Genomic DNA, 25,673 nt, shown 5'->3' with positions numbered 1-25,673 from the left:
GATGTGGAGCTCAATCCCAGGACCCTGGCACTCCAAGAAAATACATTTTATTGAGAGAAATAAAATTTTAAAATATATAAGCAGGGAATCAATCATGCCTCTGGAATGAAGCCTCCATAAAACTTCACAAAGAGGGTTTGGAAAGCTTCCGGGCTGGTGAGCACTGGGAGATGTGGGGAGAGCTGCTTGCTGGGAGGGAGCTGGAAGCTCTGCACCCCTACCCCATGCCTTGCCCTACAGATCTCCTCCATCTGGCTGTTCCTGAGTTAAAGCCTTTTATAATAAACCAGTATTCCAGTAAAAATAAAATAAAAATATATAAGTAGGGACCTAGTAACTGAAGTTCCGACAAACCAAGAATTAATTCATACTGACTTGTATCTTCACCTTGCTACTTCCTTTACTCTCCCCCTTCTAACATCCAAACTTTATTCAACCTCAGCTCATCTGATCAAGAATAAAATCACAGAAGTCTAATTAGTTCTTTGGGAGCGTGACAAAGCTAATTAAAATCCATCAGGAAAATAAAAAAGAAAATCAGTCAGAATTTAAGTCTAAACTCTTAAAACAATGAGAGGCAATCATCTAGGGTGATAGTTAAGATTCAGAGACAGCTAGTACACTTATGGTAATAAATAGACAAATTAATTAATTAATCAATTAATTTTAAAAATTATTTTTTTAAAAAGGAAAAAAGAAAAAAAAAATTCAGAGAGAGCTGTTTGAATGCCAGATCTGGTCAAGAGTTACAGACCCGAATGTGAAACCCACACATATTCTCTGAGTCTTGGGCAGCTTACTAAACCTCTTTACCCTCAGTATCTTCATCTGTCATATGGCGACAATGGATCATAAGAGTAAAATGAGGTAAGCCAGGAAAAATGCATACTGATAATTCTGACACTCAAGAAGTGTTTAGCTAACGTGAGTGCTAAAAACAGGGAAAAGTTACCTTGCATTTTCCATTGCATTAGAAGATGAAACTAGCTTTTCCTCCAATACTGTGACTTTCTTTCTCAGTTTGGCCTCTCTATCTTCTGCAGCCAAAGCTTCGCGGGTGTAAGAATCCTCTGATTCTAAAAGATGGTTACGCAATCTCTCTAGCTCCTGGTTTAAGCGTAATTCTTTGTCGCGTAAATGTTGAACCTAGGCAGAGGACACCTCTTTATTTTTCTTCTATAAAATGTTCCCCTTTCCCCTCTACAAGCCACTTTGTTATCAAATCTTTTGCCCACTACTGAAGTATATTAATTATATACTAATTTCTCATATGGAAGATGCATTTGTATTAGAAAAAAAGTCTCCGAAAATCAACCTGACTATTCATCTGGAAGTTTTATTTTGTAAGAGCTCATTCCCTGCGGCTATGATGGAAAATAGAATTGTACCACGTACAAGGCTCTTTATGACAAACCACTTTTTCAGTAAAAACCTCATGTTTTCATACGTTATGGGTGAGAATTTCTTTTTAACTGAAGTATTATTTGACAAACAATGTTTTACTAGTTTCAAGTATACAACACAGGGATTCAACAACTCTTTATGTTATGTTCTGCCCACCACGGTAAGTGTACTTACCATCTGTCATCATACATTATTACAATATTACTGACTATATTCCCTATGATGTATTTTTCATCCCTGTGACTTATTTATAACTAGAAATTTGTACCTCTTAATCCCCTTGACCTATTTTGCTCATCGTCCCTAAACCCCTCCCCTCCAGCAACCACCAGTTCGTTCCCCATGTTTATGATTCTGTCTCCGTTTCACTGTTTTTTTTTAGATTCCACATAAGTGAAATCATATGGTATTTTCCCTTCTCTGTCTGACTTACTTCACTTAGCATAATACACCCTCCAGGTCCATCCATGTTGCGCAAATAGCCAAGATCTCATTCCTTTTTATGGATGAGTCATATTCCAATTATACACCACTTCTTTATCCATTCATCTATCAGTGGACACTTAGGTTGCTTCCCTATCTTAGGTATTATAAATAAAGCTGCAGTAAATATAAGGGTGCAGATATCTTTCTGAATTCGTGTTTTCATTTTTGGGTGGTAAATACTCAGTAATGGACTACTGGATTATATGTCTAATTTTTTGAGGAACCTACATACTGTTTTCCACAGTGGTTGCATCAATGGGAAATTTTTTTTATACCCAAGATATACCATGGTTTTCACTTTTGAAAACTGAAATAATTTATACTCTGGGAGGTCAAAATCCTACAATAGCACACTGGAGGAAGACTGAGGGAAAAAATCACCTAAGAGAGAAATTAATTTTAATAAATCATTTTAGTTTTCTTAACAATTATTAAACTTATTGCTTGAATCAATTTCTTTAAAGTAAAAGCATACCTCATTCTGTAAAGCACTGTTTTCCATTTGTTTCTGTTTCAGGGCCAACATCACCTGATCTCTCTCCTGTTGAAACTTAACTGTCTTCTCCTGCATTGACTTAACTGCATTTAAAAGCTGATTTAACTCCCCAGTCTTGCCCTTTTGGAAAGAAATAACATTAGCTTTAAGAAAAATACATTTAAAAAGACACATTTTCTTCATTAAATAATTAATTTTGAGGTACAGTTAACCAAATCAAGGTCATCAAAACAGAGTCTGAGAAACTGCCGAAGCCTAAGGAGACATGACAACTAAATATAATGTGTTCTCCTGGATGGCCTCCTGACAGAAAGAAGACATGTGGTAATTTTGTTGGTAAAAAAGAAAAATAAAGGAAATTCAAATAAAGTAGCAACTTAAGTTAATAGTTATATATCAATATTGATGAATTAGTTGTTACAAATGTATCATAGTAATCCAAGATGTTACCAAACAAGGGAAACGGGGTGTGAGGCATATGGGAACTCTACTAAATCTTTGCAACTTTTCAAATAAACTGTTCGGGAAGAAAAAGTTTATTAGAAATGTTCTTAAAAGAATTCTTTCTAATAAAATAAAATATTTTTTAAAAAATGTTTTTAAAAGAATTCAAAAGATACAATCTCTTCAAATCTACCCTGTACAACAAAGTGTTCACAGATCCCAAAGTCAGTCAAAAGAGTATGAGAGAGAGTTATTGTGTGCATTCATTCATCAGGCATGCACAACTGTTCCATAGAAAGTATGAGTCACTGGCAAAGAAAAGACAAGGAAGTCATTTCAACACTTCTGTTTTCTAAAGAAAAACAGTAATTGCTACTAAAGTCTTCTTTTCTATTTAAGTTAATCTGTTGCTAAAAATGTCTGGAAAGACCTAGTAATTTAGGGGAGAAATCTCCAGGTACCTCTGAGGAAAATTTATTTAAAATGAAATCCTAAGACTCTTCAAAAGAGTATTTCTGAATAAACAACTTCACATTTCCCTTTGAACACAATTATATATAACCAACCCACTGGAAAATCTCCTCCACCCCAATCTTCCTGTATAAAATTCCATCCCCAACATACCTGCTCTTTTTCTTTCAGTAGCTGCTCAAACGCAAGAGCCTTTTCCTTCATTGAATGGCACTCAAACTCTTTTTCTCGAAGCATCATGGAAAACTTCGTATTAGTCTCCTGTAATGCTTGATATTCCGTTTCCTTTTCCCTGGTTGTTTCTACTATTTTTTCATTTTCTTCTTTAAGTTTACAAATATCCATTTCTAAAATCAATATCCGCTCCTTCAGGTTGGTTACTGCCTGTCTCAGAAGTTCATTTTCATTCACTTTGTTGGTGAAATTTTCATTTAAAGAAAGTAACTGGTCACTTTTGGCTTTGATTAAGAGGTCTTTCTCCTTAAGTGACTTTTGTAAGACATCTTGTTTCTCCTTTAGCTGCTTAATTTCTGAATCTGTCTGTTCGTGTTCTTTTCTTTCTAGCTCTGAGGTGGCAGCAATCGAATCAGACAATCTGTGGTTATTTTCCTGGAGCGTTTTAATTGTTGCATCTTTTTCCTGCAGTGACTTTCTTAGCTCTTCCAGCTCCTGTTTAGAAGACTCCCTCGCTGTATCGGGTTTAGCTGTTCCACGAGACTCTGCTGACTGGGAAGGAGGCGATGATCCAGACGAGAGCTGAGGTGAAATGATATCAAGTTTTCCTAAGAGAAGATCTTTGGTACTACACAGCTGCCCTATGCTGTGCTGAACTTGTGCTAGCTCCTGCCCAAAATTTTTGAGTTTGGTTTCATTCTGCTCATAACTTTGGATCAGGCCAGTATAGTCCACTTGTAATTTAGAATTATTATCGCTGTCGACCAAAACTTGTGCCTGAAGCTGGTGGAGTTCTTCCTGAAGCTGGGCGGACTCGTGCTGCATATTCTGGACCGTGGTCATCACCTGCTGCTTCCACTCTTCCATCTTCTTTACTTGTTGTTTCAATTTGTCGCGTTCCTGTAGAAGCTCCTCGAACTGATTGCTGTTAACACCTCCAACCTCATTCCCTGTGCTGGACGTTTGTAAAACCGTCAATAAGGTCTGGCATTTCTGACTTAACGCATCTATCTCAATGTCTTTTTCTCGAATGATTCGTGATAAATTCTGAACAGTTTCTCTAAACATCTCTTGGCCACCACCTTCAGATCCGGTGGACAATTTTTTATTTTCATCTTGCAGCTTCACGAGAGCTGCCTCTTTGGCAGCAACGATATCCATCATTTTGTGGTATTCTGTTTTCAGGTGGCTATTTTCCCTGGTCTTCTCACTCAAAACAGCTAATACTTGTTCTCTCTCCATAGCGTAGGCCTGCAGCTGCTGCTGAAGGTAGACAACATCCTGGGTGTAGGAAGCTGAAGAAATTCTAGCGTGAAGAGCTTGTATCTCCAAGTCTTTCTGCTGGATGATCTGAGTGAGTTTGCCAACCTCATCTTTGGACAGCTGATCAATCTGCTTCGTTAAAGATATATTCTTTTCATTTAGAAGTTTAATCTCTAATTCTCGTTCTTTTATTCCTTTTACTAATCTCTCAGTTTCAGCTTTAGATAAATCATGTTTCTCACTGCCATTTTCTATATTAAGGCTCCGTACTTTCGTTTCTTGAAAGATCTCAGAATTCTCCGTCTGAACGCCCTGTCTTTCTTCATGCAACTGGGTTTTGATTTGTTCAACTGTTTTCTGTAAATTCTTAATCTCCTCATCTTTCTCTAAGAAGAGTCGGGTGTGTGTGACATTCATTTGCTCATGCTGGCACTTAAACTCATCCATTTCCTTCTTCTGCTCCTCCAAAGACTGAAGCAGCTGCATTTTACTCCGGTTTTGATCTTCAATAATCTTTTGATGATGTTTTATTTCCTCCTCGAGATTCCCCTTTATAATATTCAGTTGCAACACCTCAGATTCTAGCTCTGTAACACTATCAAGGGGTTTAGGCTCCACCACAGGCGCAGTTCGACTTTGCTGTTCCCGGAGCCGTTCCAGTTCTTCTTTTAGATGATTGTTTTCTTCTTTCATGGACCCAAGACTTCTGTCTTTCTCCTCCATGGTTTGTTTTAAAATTTCATTTTTTCTTAAGGCCTCAGTATATTTATTTAATTCCTCCTGAAGCTCTGAACTTCTTTCTTTAAGTTTTTCGATAAAAATTTCCTTCTCGCTTATAAGTTGTGTCAAGTGCTTCTGCTCTTCTAAACTAGAGGACAAAATTTCCTTGGTTTCTTTATGACGAGTATCCACCTGTTCAATGTTCTTTTTGAGTTCTGCTATTTCAAAGTCTTTCTCTTGACTGAGTTTTGTTAAACGCTGCTGTTCCAGTTGAAAAGCAGAGGCACTCAAGTCACGTGCCTTCGATAGTTCTTTAATCGTCTGCTCGTACTTACTGGCTTCTTCTGATAGTCTCTGTTCTGCCTGACTCAATTCTGCTTCTAACTGTCCTTTTTCCGTTTTTAGAGCCTCCACAATAGCGCTTCTTTCCAGAGAAATCTGATTCCTACCAGCAATGGATTCTTCCAACTGATGTCTTACATCCTCACATGCTAAAACCAATTTTTCATTTTCCATTTTGAGATGAAAAGCAACTTTGTTTAAATTGTCATTGAGCTGTTCTATTTCTGAAAGATTTTGCTTTAAGTTTCTGACTTCGGCTTCCCTTTCTTTAAGTAAGTCATCCTTAAAATCACTGCCAGAGTCTCGATTTAGAGACTGAGTTAACTCATCCCTGACTCTAGAAAGCTCTTCCTCATTTTTTTTAATATGTTCCTTAAGTCCAAAGTTCTCCTTTTGCATGTTTAAATTACTTTTTTGTGATTTATTTAGCTGATCTACTAAATCTTCTACTTTCTCCTCAAGCTTCTGCTTGGCTAAATGCAAATCATTCAGGACGAGTTCACTTTGAACTAACTTTTCTTTCTGCACATCTAGCTCTTTCGTCATGTTCATTTTATCATCCTCAAGTTGATGGACTCTCCTGTTTTCATCATTTAGATCTTCTCTCAGTTTACTAATGATGCTGTCTCCCTCATTTTGTTGTTTTGATAGCTGATCTTTTATCAGAATCATGTGCTAAAAGAAAAATAATTTGCATGGTAACTTTAAGACATTCTCTCATTTTAGTACCTAATGAAAATTTTGTAAAATGTGATAAATAATAGAAGAATAATCCTCAGATACTTCTAATCCTTCTTAAAACAACACTTTTTAAAAAATCCCAACATTTAGGAGCGCCTGGATGGCGCAGTTGGTTATCGTCCAACTCTTGCTTTTGGCTCAAGTCATGATCTCAGGGTCACGGGATTGAGCCCCACATCAGGCTCCGTGCTCAGTGCAGAGTCGGCCTGAGACTCTTCCTCCCTCTGCCCCTTGCCCTGTTCTGCGTGCACACTACCTCTCTCTCTAAAATAAATAAATAAATCTTAAAAAAAAAAAAAAGTCCCAATACCTAATCCCAACAAAATTACTAACATCTTAAAGCAAATCTACTTCATTATTTTAGAGATTAGAACTTAAAAGCAGAGAAGGTAAAGGACATACATTGTTCATTTTCTACTCTTCAACACGGGAGCAGGAGTCATATAGCCTATGAGCCAAATCAGGCCTGCCACCAATTTTTGTGGATCAAGTCTTAATGGAACACAGCCACGCTCATTGTTTACATATCTCAAGAGCAGAGGTGAGTACAACTGAGACCACTGTAAGGCCTGCAGAGCCAAAAATATTTACTATCTAACCCTTTACAGAAAAAGTTTGCCAACCTTTATGATTAGATTATCAATGAAGCAAAATATTGATTAAATCACACATTTAAATCACACCCATCACTTTCACTTGTTACTCCAGTCTTCAGTGTAGTGAGAAGAATGTGTGCCACTCGGGTTTTCACATCGTGTTACCTTTGTAGCTTCTTGGTTCTGTCTGTCCAGTTCCTCTAACTCAGCTACCAGTATTTCCTTCTCAGTGAGACTCTGACTGAGTTCCTGTTCCTTTGCCTCTAAAGTCAATCTTAAGTCATGTAATGTTGAATTCAAATCCATGTCTCTCGCAGCTGTACTTTTAATTGCTTCATATTCACTGTTCAATTTTAACAGTGATAGCTGAAGCTCTTCCTTAAATAATAAGAAGGGGAAGAAACAACATATATTGTCAATTGGAAGAAAACACTAAAAGATTAAAATATATTCTCAGATGCCTGTGGCGGAAACTTTCATAGCAATACATAAAATTCAGCATATCACAGCCTTCACTCATGTGCGATTTTAAGTGTAGCTTCAAGAAAAACATTTCTGTAACACCAGACAAGATGGAGTGACTGGTAAAGTTCATCCAGCTCCCGCCTCTTTATACAAAAACTTTCCCATCTGGGAGCCTTCCTGATCCCACTCCCACAGCTGCTTCCCTTCTGTCTGCCCCTTCGCTCGCCCCCAGCACTCTTCAAAATGTCCCAAGTCTCCCGGCTCTGTGTACTTCCATTCCCTAACGTCCAGTCACCAACAGCCATAAACTAAATAAACACCTATAAGAATCAACATTCATTCATTCTCTAATTAGAAAATAAAAGGCTTCTTTTCCCTCATTAAAGGAATTTCCCTTATCAGTGGCTCCTGTCAGCACATGAAACTTTTCTTTGACCCAAGAAAGTAGACTCCGTCCTTCTCCATCCAACCTGAGCAGAGACTAGGTTCCCCTCTCTCGACTCTAACAGTCCTAAAGATCTATCTATCTATCTATCTATCTACGATTTTTAAACTATATTTTATGTTCTGTTCTACTGGTATTTAATGCTTTCCCTCCAAACTCCAGAAGTGGGACAGTTCTCTATGCTCCGACACTGTTTCAATCTCTGATTGTGATGTCTGTGATATAGCAAGAGTTTAAAGCCTTCTTTCACTGATAGAGAAAATCAAAGTTTTACGAATCTACTTTAAAGCAAATAAGAATCTTAAATTTCCACAAATAAAGAGACTATACATACCTTACAAAGAGAACAGTGAAAACTAGAACATCTGCCTCACGATTCTTATTTTAATTCCAATTCAAAAGTTTATTCTGAACTACAGTTGATGGAAACAGCATTTTCTTATGCCTTTCTAAAGTTATATGTATAGGGGGAGGTGGGTGGGTGGATGGGGTAACTGGGTGACGGGCATTAAGGAGGGCACATGATGTGATAGGCATTGGGTGTTATATGCAACTGATGAATTACTAAACTCTACATCTGAAACTAATAACATATATGTTGGCTAATTGAATTTAAATACAAAAAAAAAAAAAAATAGGGGCACCTGGGTGGCTCAGTTGGTTAAGCGTCTGCTTTCAGCTCAGGTCATGATCCCAGGGTCCTGCTCAGCGGGAGCCTGCTTCTCCCTCACCTCTCCATTCATGCTCTCTCTCTCGCTATCTCTGTCTCTCTCTCTCCAATAAATAAATAAAAATCTTTAAAAAAATAAAGTAAATTAAAAAAAATAAAGTTATATGTTCAATCAGGAGAACCACAAGTTTGTTTTTTTTTTTTCAGGTAGATGTTAAGAACATACACAGCCTTGGGGCACCTGGGTGGCACAGTGGTTAAGCGTCTGCCTTCGGCTCAGGGCGTGATCCCGGCGATCTGGGATCGAGCCCCACATCAGGCTCTTCTGCTATGAGCCTGCTTCTTCCTCTCCCACTCCCCCTGCTTGTGTTCCCTCTCTCGCTGGCTGTCTCTATCTCTGTCAAATAAATAAATAAAATCTTAAAAAAAAAAAAGAATCTTTAAAAAAAAAAAAAAAAAGAACATACACAGCCTTGCAGGAACCTCTGGCATTCTTAAGCAGTGAGCAGACTCATATCAGAGAAAATTGAAGGGAAAGTTATCAAGTTTCACTTAACATCAAAAGAAAGGAGCAACAGCTATCAGGAGTGGCTGCAGAATTCATGGGAAGGTTACAGATCTTATCAAGTATGTGCAGAGATCTGCAAACTATGAAGTATACCTAGGCCAGTTAGAGAAAGGAGTAACTGAAAGAGCAGAATGCAAAGGGAGCAGAAGAGAGCTGAGAAAATATATATAATATAGAAATTAAAAGAGCAGGAGACACTGGCTTTTAATAGACAGAAAGGGTGGGGGCAAGGATACCACAACGCATACGACAGTGCACAAAACTAAGAATTTTCCATGCTAATGTGGAAGAATGCTGAAAATATGTTAAGGTATATATGAATAGTATAGTATGCTAACAGTTGTATTTTTTTAAAGCTCTTTATATAATCATACATACATAAGTGTAGTCTGGAAGGATGGACATACAAGGAACTGGTAGGAAAGACTGCCTTTATGGGTGCCTGGGTGGCATCTGCCTTCAGCTCAGGTCATTATCTCAGGGTCCTGGGATGGAGGCCTACATCACATCCCTGCTCAGCAGGGAGACTGCTTGTCTCTCTCCTTCTGCCCCTCCCCCTACTTGTGTTCTCTCTCTCTTCTTTCAAATAATAAAATTAAAAAAAAAAAAAAAAAAAGACTGTCTTTGGAAAAGAGGCCAACCAAAAGAGGTGCAAAGGATATTCCATTTGTACCATCTAAAGGTTTCCATATGCAACACTGAATTTGTACACCAGTGAATATGTATTGATTTTTAAAAACTAAGACTTTCAAATGAGTTAAGACACTGGCCTATAACTTAATTAATAAAAGCTTACAACTATCTTGTATATAAGTACCTGTCTTAGCCAAGGAATTATCCCCGAGTAGTACAGACATAAAAATACCTCTCCCCATACCCAACACTGCATTACAGAACCTTATTCCAACCCTGCTACTAATATACACAAAGACACTATCTCTACCACTGAGAAGCATCCCTCTTCACCCCTCACCACTAAGAAGTTCCTGTCCACAACACCAGATGTGTTCCGGGGTATAAAAGCAGTTAATAGTTGCTGTAGGACGCCACTGCAGCCACTCCAGACTCTAGAACCACCTGTGCCTGTTGCTGCTGTCAGGACTTCATCGGAAACCCAAACAGAGTCTTCACCTATTTTTTCTGCCCGTATCTGTATGCTTACTGGCTTATCTGTAAATGTGAACTCTGGCCAGCCTCTCATACTCTGCACTTTGCCCAAATACTTCATCCTGGTCTGACAAGCATCAATGACAACAGTTTGATCCTCAGGACTCTCAAGACCTAAACATTCCACTTTGTTATAAACTGGCCCTTAGCTGTGACCTATCATACACACAACATTTTAATTCTGCCCCCATTTTTACCGTACCCACCTTTTCTTGACTCAATAAGGACTTCTGTTTTTCTAAAGTTTCAACATGCATTTTAAGTTTCAAATTGTCTTCAGCAAGATTGTTATCCTACAAAATGTTAAAACAGTGTGTTTTCAGATAAATTTCAAGTTTACAAAAAAGTAGGCAAGCTGTACTATTGTGCATTTGTACTCAGCATTTCTCTAGTGATACATAAAAATTACAGGCATGCAACACTGGACCATCGAAAGCCAGTCATTCATTTTATAAAGAATTTTTTAAATTGTATTTCAAGAAATATATAAATACATTAACAAAACAGCCTGTAATAATTAGTAATAGAAGCAACTCTCTGAATTCCTTAAGGGAAATCAAAATGCATTCCTCCCTGTGGTAGAAAATCTGCTTTAATGTCTGTCAAATTAATCTTGAAAGTGATATACTTGCATTTTTAAATTATGTAACTTTTAAAATTATGTCAATTTATGATTCAAAAAGTTTGTTATTAATCAAACATAAAATTACTAAGATGCAAGTTCCTAGGACAAGTTCATGTGAACTTGTAAAAAACACAAAACAAGCAACTACAATAATCAAAATACCTTATCTTGATAAAACAAAGCCAAATGCTTTTTCTCTTAAAATTATTTTACCTGGTTTAAATTACTCAGTCTCATAATTTCATTTTCAGCATCTGGAAAAATAACAATGAATCTGATATTAAAATTCTTCAACTTAATAATTACCTCCTACATTAAACTCAGGAATAAAACCCAATTAAAATAAAGTGTATTTATAGGCACAATCAGCAAGCCCAAATGGTTTGTAGCAAAATGCACTTTGTTGTTTTGTATTTCTATTTGACTGTATCAAGGAAATCATAATATAAATGCCAGTTAGACACTCCATTAAAATGTAGTCCTATGGAACAGAAGAAAGAATTATAATTGTATTCTGGATGAGTCATAAGTTATTGTCTTGATAAAAACATTAATAACAAAGTTTCAAAATTAGTTGATTAGTTTGTGTAGCAGGAAACAGTAAAAAGGACTGAGACTGGGGGAAATGGTTAAAAACAAAAATGTGTATTTATACCACAATGATACAGTAATCTCTCAGTTCTCTAAAGTGACTTAGACATGACAACAGATAAAAAGACCATTCGAGCTGGTATTGCAGATAGATCCATATACAGAAGATAGATCCATATACTAGAAGAACACAAAGACAGAATACCATTAGTTCAGCTGAATTCACTCATTCAACTTTCATTCAGATAATACTAAGCATTTGCTATGAGATCAGTTAGTTGCTAGGCAACAAGATGAAAACACTTAGTCCCTTTTTGCTCTCAAGGAGCTTTCAATTCAGAGGGAAAGGAAACACATGACTACAGTATGGTATGATACAGGGAACACGAGGTGTTACTAGAGCAAAAAGGGCAAACACCTACTCCAGACTGGGGGGTGGGGGCTAAGGAGGGCCAGGAAAGCAGTAGCATAGGTACCTCCCAGTAGATATAATACCTGCAGTGAATCGTAATATACTTAAGAGTTAGCAGACAGAAACAGACACACTCCACACAAACAGAGCAGCAAATGCAAAGACAACAGAGGTAACAGACAAAGTCACTGTCTTAAGGAGCTACATAGAAAGTTCAGTATGGCCAACGCTTAGCAAGTTAGAGAGAATGGGAAGAGGTGAAACTGAAGAGGGAAAGAGGGACCGGATTGTAAAAGACATTATATGTCCAACAGGAAGTTTAGACTTTATCCTCAAGTTCACAGGGAGCCACAAAGTACCACAATCAGGACAGTTAAACCTGTTTTGTGTTTCTGAAAAACCTTTCTAGCTATAGACAGAAAAAAAAAAACTGACTGAAGGAATCATGGAGACCAGAGAATAATAACAGCTAACACTTTTATAATGCTTATATGGGACAGCCCCTGTTCTACAGAGAACTCTGCAGCTAGTAACTAGTAGAATCCCCATTACTACTACTACAACTATGAAGAAGATATAAGTATCCTAACCATAGGGATGGAAAAACCAAAGCATAGAGATATTAACTTGCCCAAGGTCAGCTAATTAGTGATGGAGTTGGATTCCAACTCAGTCATGTTCTTAACCACTCCACTACTTTGCTCCATAAAGAAACAGCTATAGACGGGGTGCCTCGGTCGCTCAGTGGGTTAAGCGTCTGCCTTAAGCTCAGGTCATGATCCCAGGGCCTGGGATGGAGTCCTGCATAGGGCTCCTTGCTCAGCAGGGAGCCTGCTTCTCCCTCTGCCTACCACTCCCCCGCTTGTGTTCTCTCTCTCTCTGACAAATAAATAAATAAAATCTTAAAAAAAGAAAGAAAGAAAAGAGAAGAAAACAACTATAGTTAACCAGGCAAAAGAAATTATAACTGGCTGAAGTTATTCAGTGGCAATGCAAATGAGAAAAAGAGGAAGGACTAGGGCAGTAGGTTTGTTTTTAAAGCAAATAAACCCATGAGTCATCCAATATTTTGAATAAATGGAAAAATTTATTTTGAAAGGGGCAGAGCTACTTGGAAGTCAAATGAAAAAGAAGTCTAGAACCCTAGTGAACTGCCTTCTCTTTGCCTTCATAGCAACTCCCAGGACTGAGGCCCTTCTAAGAAACCCTAGAGAGCTCCTCTGGGGTACAATCCTGAAATACTACTGAACCAGAGAAACTAAGGAAATAGAACCTAAAGGACATGCTAGGTGGGGCGCCTGGGTGGCACAGCGGTTAAGCATCTGCCTTCGGCTCAGGGCGTGACCCTGGCGTTGTGGGATCGAGCCCCACATCAGGCTCTTCTGCTATGAGCCTGCTTCTTCCTCTCCCACTCCCCCTGCTTGTGTTCCCTCTCTCACTGGCTGTCTCTGTCTCTGTCGAATGAATAAATAAAATCTTTAAAAATAAATAAATAAATAAATAAATAAATAAATAAATAAAGGACATGCTAGGTGATGCTTCAAATTTTCTGTTTTGGCAGACTGGTAAATCACCAAGGTAGGGAGAGGAAGGGAGGAGGAGGAGGACATGGTGACTTTGAACCTAATTCTAATAGGCGTTTATGGAGTTGGCCATTCTGGTCAGGAGCTCACGATAAACAACTAGCCAAGGGCGTGGGTGGCTAGAAACCTCCAGGGCAGCAATGAATCAGTTTATAAAGTGAGACTTTATATTGTGAGAAGACAAAAGTATAAAATAAAATACATCTTCACAGCTAAGAGCTCCCATTATGTTTTCCTAGCATGAATGAACACCAGTGTTTGGCCTATTTCATTTATGAACTTGCTTTTTCTAACACAGAACACGGATAACTAAATATCATCTTGAGCATGGGAAATGGTGAAGGACCTATGGCTCTTATCACTCTCATGTCTGTTTAGATAGAGGACATCATTTCAAAAGGGAATACAGAATTGTGAAAAAGGCAGGCTGCATTCCCTAACTGGACAGTCTGAAACCTAGAGTTCCAGAAAGTATCTGGTTCTATGCAGACTAACAGAAGTAGGCCCATACCTCCTCCCAATAAATAGCTACATATACATTTCTCAGAAATCTACATGGCTTCCTACATCAATGAACTCCATGTAACTACTTAAAGGATGAGAAAGGGAGGTTGAGAGACATCCAGCCAACAATGAAGCCTTTTTAGTAGAAAATCCCTATTTGTGCCCCATTAATTATGGCACTGAATCCAAAACCAAACAGTTCTTTTTTTTTTTTTTTTTTTTTTTTTTTTAAAGATTTTATTTATTTGACAGAGAGACAGATAGCCAGTGAGAGAGGGAACACAAGCAGGGAGAGTGGTGGAGGAAGAAGCAGGCTTCCAGCGGAGGAGCCTGTTGTGGGGCTCGATCCCATAACGCCGGGATCACGCCCTGAGCCGAAGGCAGACGCTTAACGACTGAGCCACCCAGGCGCCCCGCAAAACCAAACAGTTCTATACAACTTCTACACAGTCAATTACATGAATACTCCATTTCCATAAGTACTCTGTTTGTCTCTAAGAACTAGTATATGCAATAAACCACCAATCATAAATAAGTTCCAAACATTTTATACCAGACAGTGCTTGCTGCAGTCTGAGGACCTCCTCTTCCACCAACGTACTCTGGGGAAGGATTCGTTCTTTTTCTGTCACAGGATCACTCTGCTTCACAGCATCGGGCTGCAATTTACTACATTCCAATTTCAAGCTTTCACATTCTTCTGTTATTTGTCTGTTTTCAACATTTAAGCGTTCTTGTTCCTTCCTCAAAATATCTCTGTCATTTTCTGCAGAAGATAATTTTTTATTTATGTCTTTTATTTTATCCTCAAGTTCTTCAATTTTTTTTACAGATGCTACTTTTTCATTTTGTAGATCCTGTATGGTTTTTTGCATCTCATGGATTTTCGAGTGATCAGTTATTACAATTCCTGAGCCACCTAGAACATAAACAGAAAATTAAGGACAGCAAATGTCAACTACCGAGAGTTAAATAGCTTGCTATACACAACTAAGAGATTTAACAGACTCGAGAACGTGAAATATCTTAAAAAGTTAAGACAACGAGATTATTGATAATAAATAATAAATTATTGATAATGAGATCATTACCCTCCTACTAAAATGGCCAAAATTCAGAACACTCACACACCAAATGCTGGCGGGATGTGGAGCAGTAAGAACTCCCATTCATTGCTGGCAAAATGCAAAAACAGTAGAGCCACTTTCAGAAGACCATTCAGCAGTCTCTAACAAAACACACCCTTATTATATGATCAGCAATTGCACTCCCTGGTATTTACTCAAAGGAACTGAAAAGTCTTACTCACATGAAAACCTGAGCAATGATATTTATAGCAGCTTTATTCGTAACTGCCAAAACTTGGAAGCAAAGATGTCCTTCAGTAGGTAAATGGATAAACTGTGGTACATCCAGGCAACAGAATACTACTCAGCATTAAAAAGAACTGAGGTGTCAAGCCATGAAAAAACATGGGAGGAAACTCAAATGCACATTACTAACTTAAATAAATCAATCTGAAAAGGCTACATACTGTATGATTCCAACTATGTGACGTTCTGGAAAAGGCAAACCAATAGAGACAATAAAAAGATTGTGGGGGAGGGTGGGTGGGAGGTGAGTAGGCAGAACATAAAGGATTTTTAGAGCACTGAAACTACTCTGTATATTATAATGATGAATATGTATCATACGTCTGTCCAAACCCAGAGAATGTACAACACCAAGAGTGAACACTAAGGTAAAGTACACACTCTGAGGGATCATGATCTGTCAATGTAGGTTCCTCTTTGGTAAAAAATACACCACTCTGATGAGTAATGGTAATAGTTGCGGTGGCTATGCATGTGTCAGGGCAGGGGTATATGGGAAATCTCTGTACTTCCTTCTCAATTTTGTTATGAAAAGAAAGTCTTTTAATAAGTTAAATTACCAAAATCAAGCATTTTTATTTTAGATTTTTTTAAAAGTAATCTCTATCCACAGTGTGGGGCTCAAACTCATGACCCTAAGATCAAGAGTTACACACTCCACTGACTGAGCCAGCCAGGCACCCCCATAATAAAGCAATTTTAAATAAAACACCCATGTATATGAGTTTGAAAGAAAGTGAAAATATTTCTAATCATGTATTACCAACGTATCGTCACCGAACAATGCAAAGAAATCTATGTATTGCAAAGAAATCTATGTATTATAACTATTTGCCACAAATGCAAAAGGACCTTTCCATTTCTGCATAATCTCAAAACAGTGATGTCATTGCAAATTTCAGGCAGATGAACAGAACTAGTCATTCGCTCATTCTTTAGAATGTAGCCCAAGTTTACATCAGTGTGTTGGGTCTTACAGTACTAGGTTTGTCATTTAATTACGTCATCTAATCCATTAAATTAATAAAACTAACAACCATGGGGCACCTGGGTAGCTCAGCTTGGTTAAGCGGCTGCCTTCAGCTCGGGTCATGATCTCCGGATCCTGGGATTAAGTCCCAAGTTTAGGTTCTCTGCTCAGCAGGAGCCTGCTTCTCCCTCTGCCCTTCCCCCTGCTCGTGTTCTCTCACTCTCTCAAATAAATAAATAAATAAAATCTTAAAAAAACAAAAACAAAAACAACTAACAACCTTGTTGTAACAGGTTTTCTAGTTCTTCAATTCGTTCTTCATAGTCACTTAATTCTTCCCGATGCCGACGACTGATTTCTGTCAATTTCTGTTGATGTGCATTCTGTAAAACGGACATTTCATGTTGATGGTCATCTATTTCCTGACTTCGAGTCTTTTTGAGTTCCTTGAAAAATAAAAACAAGGTTAACTACATTTATAATCAATGATATACCTAAGCCATTTTATCGTTGTGCAAAAGTCTGCATTAAAAATAATTCTCTGAACACGCTAAGGCTGTAAAGAATTTAAATCAGGCCCCAAATCTGGACAATTCTGCAAAATTCTACCGTTTCCTTTCTTGGGTCTTAAGAACAGTTTTTCTATTTTAATGAGAGAATACCAGCAAGAAAAAAAATGAAACAAAAGAGGAGTAAAAATATCTTGCTATCCAAGTTGACACCACCAGTCTCTCTCCTAGGAATCTAGATCTTGAGCTTAGTCTTTCAAAAAGGGAAATTGTTAGGACCACAAGCATTGTGATTGCTGCTCCCAGAAAAGTCTGTCCACTGTGTCCCACTATCTAGATCCCTGATGCTATTCCCACTCCTGTCCTGCCCAAGACCAGAATGCTCAATTCTTCTTCCAATCCTGGGGAGAGACTACCCTGGGTCCTTCTAGGAAATCCTCGTTTGCTTTACTTAGCCAGAGATGGTTTTTGTTGCTTGTGACCAAGAATCCGAATCAATAAATTAGCTTCTATTTCCTGAGGAGACAAGTAAAGTTATTCTTTAGTCCTGTGCACTTATTTATGTGCCAGCACTTGGCAACCTTAGAACGACCCTACAAGGAAGGTATTATGAAATCTACTATACTGATGATAAAACGGCAGCTTGGAAAGATGACGCAACTTGCTCAAAGTATGACAGCTGGTAAATAGTAGCGTCAGGATTCAAACACAAGTTTGACTTGGGACCCCACCCATGTTAGTATTGTAATGATAATAAAACCAAAAACGAAAAATTTTATTTATTTGAGAGAGAGCGAGCAAGCACGCACAAGAGAGTACAAGTGGGGTGGGTGGGGGGAGGAGCAGAGCGAGCGAGAGAAGCAGACTCTCCACTGAACAGGGAGCCCAACATGGGGCTCAATCCAGGACCTTGGGATCATGACGTGAGCTGAAGGCAGACACTTAACTGAACCACCCAGCTGCCCCATATACCTGACAATAATTTATACACTAAAAACAATTCATTGCCAAATGATAAAATTACATAACTAAGACTTTCCTTGAAAGAAATAATAACTGGCACAAAATAGCAAAACTCTACCATTAAGGGAAAATAATTATTTACAATGAAAAGTATTAACATATTATTTTGTCAGTATCTTTTAACCCTAAATCCTGACACTTCAGCAACCTCAGAAATGTTTTAATAAAGACCACTCTGGGGTGCCTCAGTGGCTCGGTTGGTTAATCATCCCACTCTTTGATTTCAGCTCCGGTCATGATCTCAGGGTCATGGGATCAAGCCTCGTGTTGGGCTCTGTACTCAGTGCAGAGTCTACTTCAGATTCTCTCTCCCTCTCCCTCCTAGTCACTCTCTAATAAACAAAATCTTAAAAAAAAAAAAAAAGACAATTTTACAAGATGCAATATCAAATAGAGACTAATGAAATATAAAATACTTAAAAAAATGTTCAGGGGCGCCTGGGTGGCACAGCGGTTAAGCGTCTGCCTTCAGCTCAGGGCGTGATCCCGCATTATGGGATCGAGCCCCACATCAGGCTCCTCCGCTATGAGCCTGCTTCTTCCTCTCCCACTCCCCCTGCTTGTGTTCCCTCTCTCGCTGGCTGTCTCTATCTCTGTCGAATAAATAAATAAAAAATCTTAAAAAAAAAATGTTCAAAACCAAATGATTTTGTAAAGAGACATTTTTATATATCTGTTATAAAGGATGAAAATACAAAATGGTAAAAAGAAACAATCACAATCTATATAATGTTTTATAACTGAGCCTTCTATTAGACTTACACTTTTTAAAGATTTTTATTCATTTATTAGAGAGAGAGTGTGAGAGAGAGAGAGACTGTGTGCATGCACAAACAAAGGGAGCAGCAGGCAGAGAGAGAGGGAGAAGTGGACTCCCTGCTGAGCAGGAAGCCCCACACAGGGCTCATGGGATCACGACCCAAACAGAAGGCAGACGCTTACTGACTGAGCCACCCAGGTGCCCCAGACTTAGATTCTACTTCTAATAAGCAAATTTTAGATGTATAATAGCCATTGTTTCAGGGCGCCTGGGTGGCTCAGTCAGTTAAGTGCCTTCGGCTCAGGTCATGATCCCAGGGTCCTGGATCAAGCCCCATGTTGGGCTCCCTGCTCAACCGGGTGTCTGCTTCTCCCTGTCCCTTTGCCTCTCCCCTAGCTCCTTCTCTCTGTCTCTCTCTCTCAAATAAATAAATAAAATCTTAAGAAGAAAATAGCCATTGTTCCAACAACCTCCTTACCTTAATGATACTTTGTAGTTGGCAGATTTCGCTTTGATCAGAGCTATTTGATCCTTGTGGTTTAGAAGTCTAGATCAGAAAAACAGAATTAGAAAATAATTGTATTGGTTTTCTTGTAAAAGAGATAGTCACAAACTACTTTTATTAAAAAATATTTTTCAGGGGCACCTAGGTGGCTCAGTCGGTTAAGCATCTGCCTTCAGCTCAGGTCATGATCCTGGGGTCCTGGAATCGAGCGCCGCGTCAGGCTTCCTACTCAGCAGGAAGTCTGCTTCTCCCTCCCCCTCCCCCTGCTTTTTCTCTCTCTCTAATAAATAAAATCTTAAAAAAAAAAAAAATCTTTAAAAGGGATATTTCCCAGACAAGTTCTGATTAAAGAGTGCCAAGCACCTTTTAAAGAACCCAGTCCAATTGTGAGTAATACACAACAAATAAAAGATAATTTTCAAAGGGCATCTAGGCTCAGTCAGTTAAGCATCTGACTCTTGATTTCAGCACAGGTCATGATCTCAGGGTTTTGAGATCGAGCCCCAAGTCAGGCTCCTCAATGAACGTGAAGCCTGCTTGAGAGTCTCTCTCTCCCTCTGCCCCTCCCACAACTCTCTCCTTCTAAAAAAAAAAACCCAAAACATAATTATCTAGAGTTTGTTAACTAATTAGGGAGACACTTTCACAAAATAACCAACGTGAAGAAGGAAAACACCAGAGAATATTTTACTTAGCTTAACAAAAATCTAAATTCGATGACAATCAAGCAGCTTTCTAAAAGGAAATTTCTAAAATGGAAAGTTACCTAACATTAATTCTAGTAATAATCCAGTTAAAATCTTTTTAAAATGATTTTACCCAGAAGATCTCTACCTCAATACAAAATAACCTTTGGTTTGACAATTAAAAGAACTTTTGGATTCTTCTCTTCACATTCAAAGCCAAATGTTGTCCATTTATCTTTATTAACATTTATTACATCATGTGTTAAGGAACCAAAAGTTGCTGTCTGAATAAAAAAAGGAACACAGGATTTGAAGTCAAAAGATGCCTGTTTGAATTACAACTTAATCACTTCGACAGTAAGTGTATTAAAACTTTTACTTTGCTTATCCGTAAAACAGGTAATGAATACCTCACATGGTTACGAAGATTAATATATATTAGGATAGTACAGATAGAAACATCTTGTAAAATAAAACACAAATTAAGTTTTACTATGGCTTGCTAAAAACTTAAGTCCCCTGAAAGATCCCAATTATGCCTCTTCTACCTTTATACGCTACTACAGGTCTATAATATAGTAAATATTCAAGATATGCTTAAATACACACACCAAAAATACACCTCTTCCCTATGAAATCTTATCCTAGGCACTGTTTCCTAAAATGTGTATCAGAATCACCTGAGGTACTTACTTGTTTGAATGCAATTTCCAAGGCTCTAAATAGGGTACAAAATCCTCATCTCTAATGGTAGGACACAAACTCTACAATTTTATAGTACTTTAAGAACTACTACATTTTGAGATAAGATGGACAAACTGGTCATTCTAAGATCTATTTTGGATATCGGGACTGTCTAGCAACTTGGGAAGCAAAAAGATAGTTTTAGTTAGTAGGGTTTCTCCTTTATATAACTAGATCGCACTTACAAAAAGAAAATAATTTCTTTATTTATATACTTTTTCTCTACACTGATGAAATGAAATCCAAATGTACCATGTTCCAGTTTCCTTTGGGTCTCACGTCAACTGACGTAAATAATATGTAGAATCTGATATATAAGGTGAAAAGTTTTCCTTGAAAGAAAGTTTATGCCCCAAATAGCAAGGATTTAAATTTCTAATGCACAAAAAAACAACACAAAAGTTTGTTTAACGTGTTTCATACCAATGATCAAATTTTCATTTTACACTTAGAACCTCAGAGAACATCTACGCAAGTAGTTTCAAATCTGGGGTCTTGGAGCCCTGGAGTTGCCATCAAAGAAGCCTCAGGGACTCCAGGGGAAAAGATGCTAGTTCAACCATAGCAACTCCATTTTTATCTCTTTTAAGTCCTGGACTTGTAACTTTTTATTTTAAAACATGGTTCTGTTGCTCTCAATTTTTTTTTTTATTAAAGATCTTATTTCTTCACTTGGCAGAGAGAGAGTATAAACGGGGAGTGGCAGGCAGAAGGAGAAGAAGAATCCCTGATGCGGGACTTGATCCCAGGATCCCCAGGATCATGACCTGAGCCAAAGGCAGATGCTTAACCCACTGAGCCACCCGGGTGCCCGAGCTCTCAATTTCTTTGAAAATTTCTTCCAAATATTTTATAGAGGGGGAAACGGAGGCTGAGAAAGAAAAATGACCTGACCAAAATCACTCAGAAAATCACTGGCAGAATTAGAACACAGGTTTTCCATTTCCTAGTCCAGGATTCTTTTTGATACCAAAAGCGCTACATAGAGAACCACCATTTGTCCTCACTAATAGTTTTCAAAGACTCATAATTTTACCTACCTGAGCAATATGCCTCCAATGACCAACTTCAGACTCAAGTCTTGAAACTTCGTTTGACAACCTGTTTATTTCTTGTTGTGATGAAATTATGTCACTGAAGTCCATGTCATCGTCGTGGAAAGCTGAAGCATGGTGACTGACACGGTAGCCGAATGGTGAGGGCGCAGGGGCTGCCGGTACACCGCCAGCTCCTGACGGTGTGGCCTGAGCAGCCGCCTGCAGCTTCAGCAGCTGATCCTGCAGGGCCATCTGTCTTGCTTTAAGATGGCTGATTTCTACCTACACATTTACAATCTGTATTTTAGAGAAGGCACTTTAAAAGAACCATACTGACGTCTTTATAGACTCAGAACATTGAAAGTTATAATAGTTTATGATTATCCAATGATGGTAACTCAGCTGAATCCAAGTCTTCTATAACACCCCAACCAGAACATTTTTATTTAAAAACCAAACATGATTACCAGTTAAAGCAGGGACAATGTTTCAAACAGTACAAAGATCAGAATATCTCACTCATTGTGTTAACTATGGCAACGAAATTCTCAGTTAAACATGGGTTTACTATCTTCTATGTATCAGGTAGTATAGACAATTTCCAAGGGTTCTATTTGTATTAGCAAACCATAAGTGATAGGAAAATGAAAGCTGCAGCAGTCTGTGTATTAGAAAGTTTCTTTGGAGCATCTGCTGGAATAGTCTTATGTTACTTATATGACGGATTTTAGGTTTAAAATGCACGATGAGGGGCGCCTGGGTGGCACAGCGGTTAAGCGTCTGCCTTCGGCTCAGGGCGTGATCCCGGCGTTATGGGATCGAGCCCCACATCAGGCTCCTCCGCTATGAGCCTGCTTCTTCCTCTCCCACTCCCCCTGCTTGTGTTCCCTCTCTCGCTGGCTGTCTCTCTCTCTGTCGAATGAATAAATAAAATCTTAAAAATAAATAAATAAATAGATAGATAGATAAATAAATAAATAAAATGCACGATGAATCAGGAGTAACTTTGTATTGGTCTGTACAACAGCTGGAAGAATGCTTTATTAATCCATTCTTAGATAACAGTGAGCCTGTGGTTATTATTAGCCTTTGAGTCTTAGAAAGAAATCATATAATGAAAGAGGCCTTGGCTTTAGCCCTGGCAAAAAGGAGCCAGTGAAAATTTGACTTTATACAGGAAAAGAGTAGTATAAAAATTCTGAAGCCCTCAGTGCAGTTTTGACTAAGGAAGGGCTAGCAATACCAACTCATTGTCCAAAAGAAATTACGAACGTACGGATTTACCATAATCCCATATCCATTCTCAGTGAGAGATTACTCAAAATATAAAAGTGAGTAAGCTAGGGAGAATTGAGATAAGCTTTCTGTAAAATACCTACCCCAGAAGACACCCTGCCACAACGAAGAATATGATACTGGGAGTTAGCCGAACAGTAACAATATTTCTATACATGTAAAGCCCAGCAATTAGACAAACAAAAACCAAACATAATTATGTCAAGTGTCATAACAAACAGGTTTCTCGTACCAGAACCCCTTCTCTAAAAAAAAAGAGTATAGTAACGCACACATTTCATTCATTTGCCCATAAATGACCTGAGGTAAATAGCATCCCTGGGGAATATGAACATCATAATGAGGGCAGAAAACAGCAGATCTTAAGTATATTCATGTATTATCTTTCATTCTAGTAAAAATACTGAAATCCAAAATTCTTTTCAAGCGTAGCTTTAATACAAAGAAAGTTCTCACTATAAAACTGGTATTTATGTAAAGTTATTGAGTTTAAAAAATGCAAGCTAATAACAAAGAGGCATCTCCAAACTAAAATGATTAATTTGCCCTCTAATATCAATAGTCATGTAGAAAACAGAATTCCAAATTTTCCACAGCAGTGTTTTGAATTAGGATGTAAGCATCAGAATCACCTATGGAGTTACTGAAAAATACCAATACCAGGGCCCCTTCCCAGTACACCAAAATCAGAACTCTTAGAGGATGTAAATGTGTGTATTTTTTTAAAATATCACAGATGATTCACCTGTAAACCCCTGGGTGGGAACTACTGCACTACTGTAATATTACTGTAAGTCAGTGGGGATCAAAGTGTCGTCTGTGGACTGAATGCATAAATGTTTACTACCAGTCCATGACAAGTCCAGAAGTTTAAAGAGTAAGGCTTAAGGTCTTTTAAAACAATTTGACAGAGCAATTTTATAATCTGTCAAATCTTTTTAAAAAGTGGGCTTTAAGCTTTAACTTGAACTTGTAATTTTCTTTTTTTATATTCATTTTATTTTTGTAGTAATTTATTTTTATTGTATTTTATGAAATCAATTCCTAACAGATTGGAAATTTAAGCTCTTCTTTAAATATATTTCTCTTTAATGTGGCTTGCTTTTATTTTTCATCTGTTACTGAAAGAACTAAAAATCGATGCATCTAAATTTTAAAAACTCATATATGGGGATGCCTGGGTGGCTCAGTCGGTTGAGCATCCGACTTCTGGTTTCGGTTCAGGTCATGATTTCAGGGTTGTGAGTTCAAGCACAGCCAGGCTCCATGCTCAATGTGGAGTCTTCTTGAGATTCTGTCTCTTCCTCTCCATCTGCCCCCCCCACACACACGCTCGCTTTCTCTCTCTCCCTCTCTCTAAAATAAATACATCTTTACACTTGATCTTAGCCAAAAGGCCAAGAAGTGATAAAAATAAATAAATCTTAAAAAAAAAAAACTCATATATGAAGTTATGGTAGAAATGAATATTTAATCAACAAACTGTAAAGAAAACCGAAATGATCTGGATAATAAAATAAGAAATAGCTCAATTCAATAGAAGTTTTTACTCAATTCCATTTATGTACTAAACACTGAAGATAATTCAATAACAAAATGAAATAGAGACATAGTCTATATTTTAAGGACTCATTATAAAGCTATTTAGATTATATAATATATATTACCAGCATGGCAAAGAAAAAATAAGCCAATTCCAACATTTCTAACAAATTAAAGGGAAAAAATATTTATACAACAATGTAAGTCAACTTAATATGCTTAGTATTCTGTTTTTCCAAGGAAAGTCAAATAAATGCCAATTCAGTAATATACGAACACTGGTAGTCAAAATCATTTTTATAAATGAAATGTCATTAGCAATGATCACACTGATTCACAATTTTAAGTAAACAGAGGAAAAATTAGGTTTCATAAAATCAGAAATTATAAGCAACAGATGCTTAAAGGTACTTTATTGAAAGAGTTTTTCTCTTTTGGAAAGTAGGAAGTAAAGGTTAGCTTATAAAATATAAATTCAACAGAAAAGCTTAGAGTTGTTGGTAAAATAGTGGTATTAAACTGAGTTGGGAATTACTAACCTCACCATCCTTTCAATATTTTTATGGATCTGTTATAGCTTGATTTATAAATCTTAAAAACCTTCCTAAAAACATTACAAGAAAATAAATATGAAGTAACTGTAGTAACTTTTACCTCCTTTTGTTGTAGTTGATTTCGATAACTTGTAGATTGCTGCTTTATTTGAAGCTCTGATGCTTCATGCTTCTCTTCTAAATCAGTACAAAGTTTTTTGAGTCTCTCATTCTAGAAACAAAGAAAAAAGCATTTTCAACAATAAAATAAAAAAAATAAAAGTAAAACGTTAGTAACAGTTATGTGCATGACATCATGAAAAACGTATCGCTTTATACAGAAAAAGATATAAAATATAGAAGTTCTCAGAATTCCAGCCTTTGAAATACAGTTTTAATTAAAGCTACAAGTGCAAAAAGCATGTTTATAGAGACTATGCAAAATTCTGAACCAAAGTTTACAAAAAAAATCTTGTTCAGTTTGATTTCTGCTAAGAAAAGCCAATGATCAATGATTCCCCCATCTCT

At 37.6% G+C, this 25,673-nt stretch overlaps 1 protein-coding gene across 4 annotated transcripts in view; it reads right to left on the bottom strand.

The window, feature by feature from the left end:
• The window catches only part of TRIP11 (thyroid hormone receptor interactor 11), a 65,402-nt gene that overhangs the window by 29,384 nt on the left and 10,345 nt on the right, over positions 1-25,673 (bottom strand). For all 4 annotated transcript variants that reach the window (XR_005837648.1, XM_040641518.1, XM_008698523.2 and 1 more), the window contains 11 exons: positions 25,267-25,377; positions 21,778-22,056; positions 19,281-19,349; positions 16,791-16,956; positions 14,721-15,086; positions 11,291-11,331; positions 10,659-10,745; positions 7,303-7,515; positions 3,455-6,475; positions 2,366-2,506; positions 953-1,146 (listed from right to left, as the gene is read on the bottom strand). Coding sequence is in view for 3 of the 4 variants with exons in the window: in XM_040641518.1 (XP_040497452.1) it covers positions 953-1,146; positions 2,366-2,506; positions 3,455-6,475; positions 7,303-7,515; positions 10,659-10,745; positions 11,291-11,331; positions 14,721-15,086; positions 16,791-16,956; positions 19,281-19,349; positions 21,778-22,056; positions 25,267-25,377 (4,688 nt within the window). In the remaining variant the exon portion in view is untranslated. The remainder of the gene's footprint in view (positions 1-952; positions 1,147-2,365; positions 2,507-3,454; positions 6,476-7,302; positions 7,516-10,658; positions 10,746-11,290; positions 11,332-14,720; positions 15,087-16,790; positions 16,957-19,280; positions 19,350-21,777; positions 22,057-25,266; positions 25,378-25,673) is intronic.

Source organism: Ursus maritimus, unplaced genomic scaffold, assembly GCF_017311325.1.
Source record: "Ursus maritimus isolate PB19 unplaced genomic scaffold, ASM1731132v1 scaffold_25, whole genome shotgun sequence".
NCBI lineage: Eukaryota > Metazoa > Chordata > Mammalia > Carnivora > Ursidae > Ursus > Ursus maritimus.
This window is presented reverse-complemented; position numbering and strand designations above follow the sequence as displayed.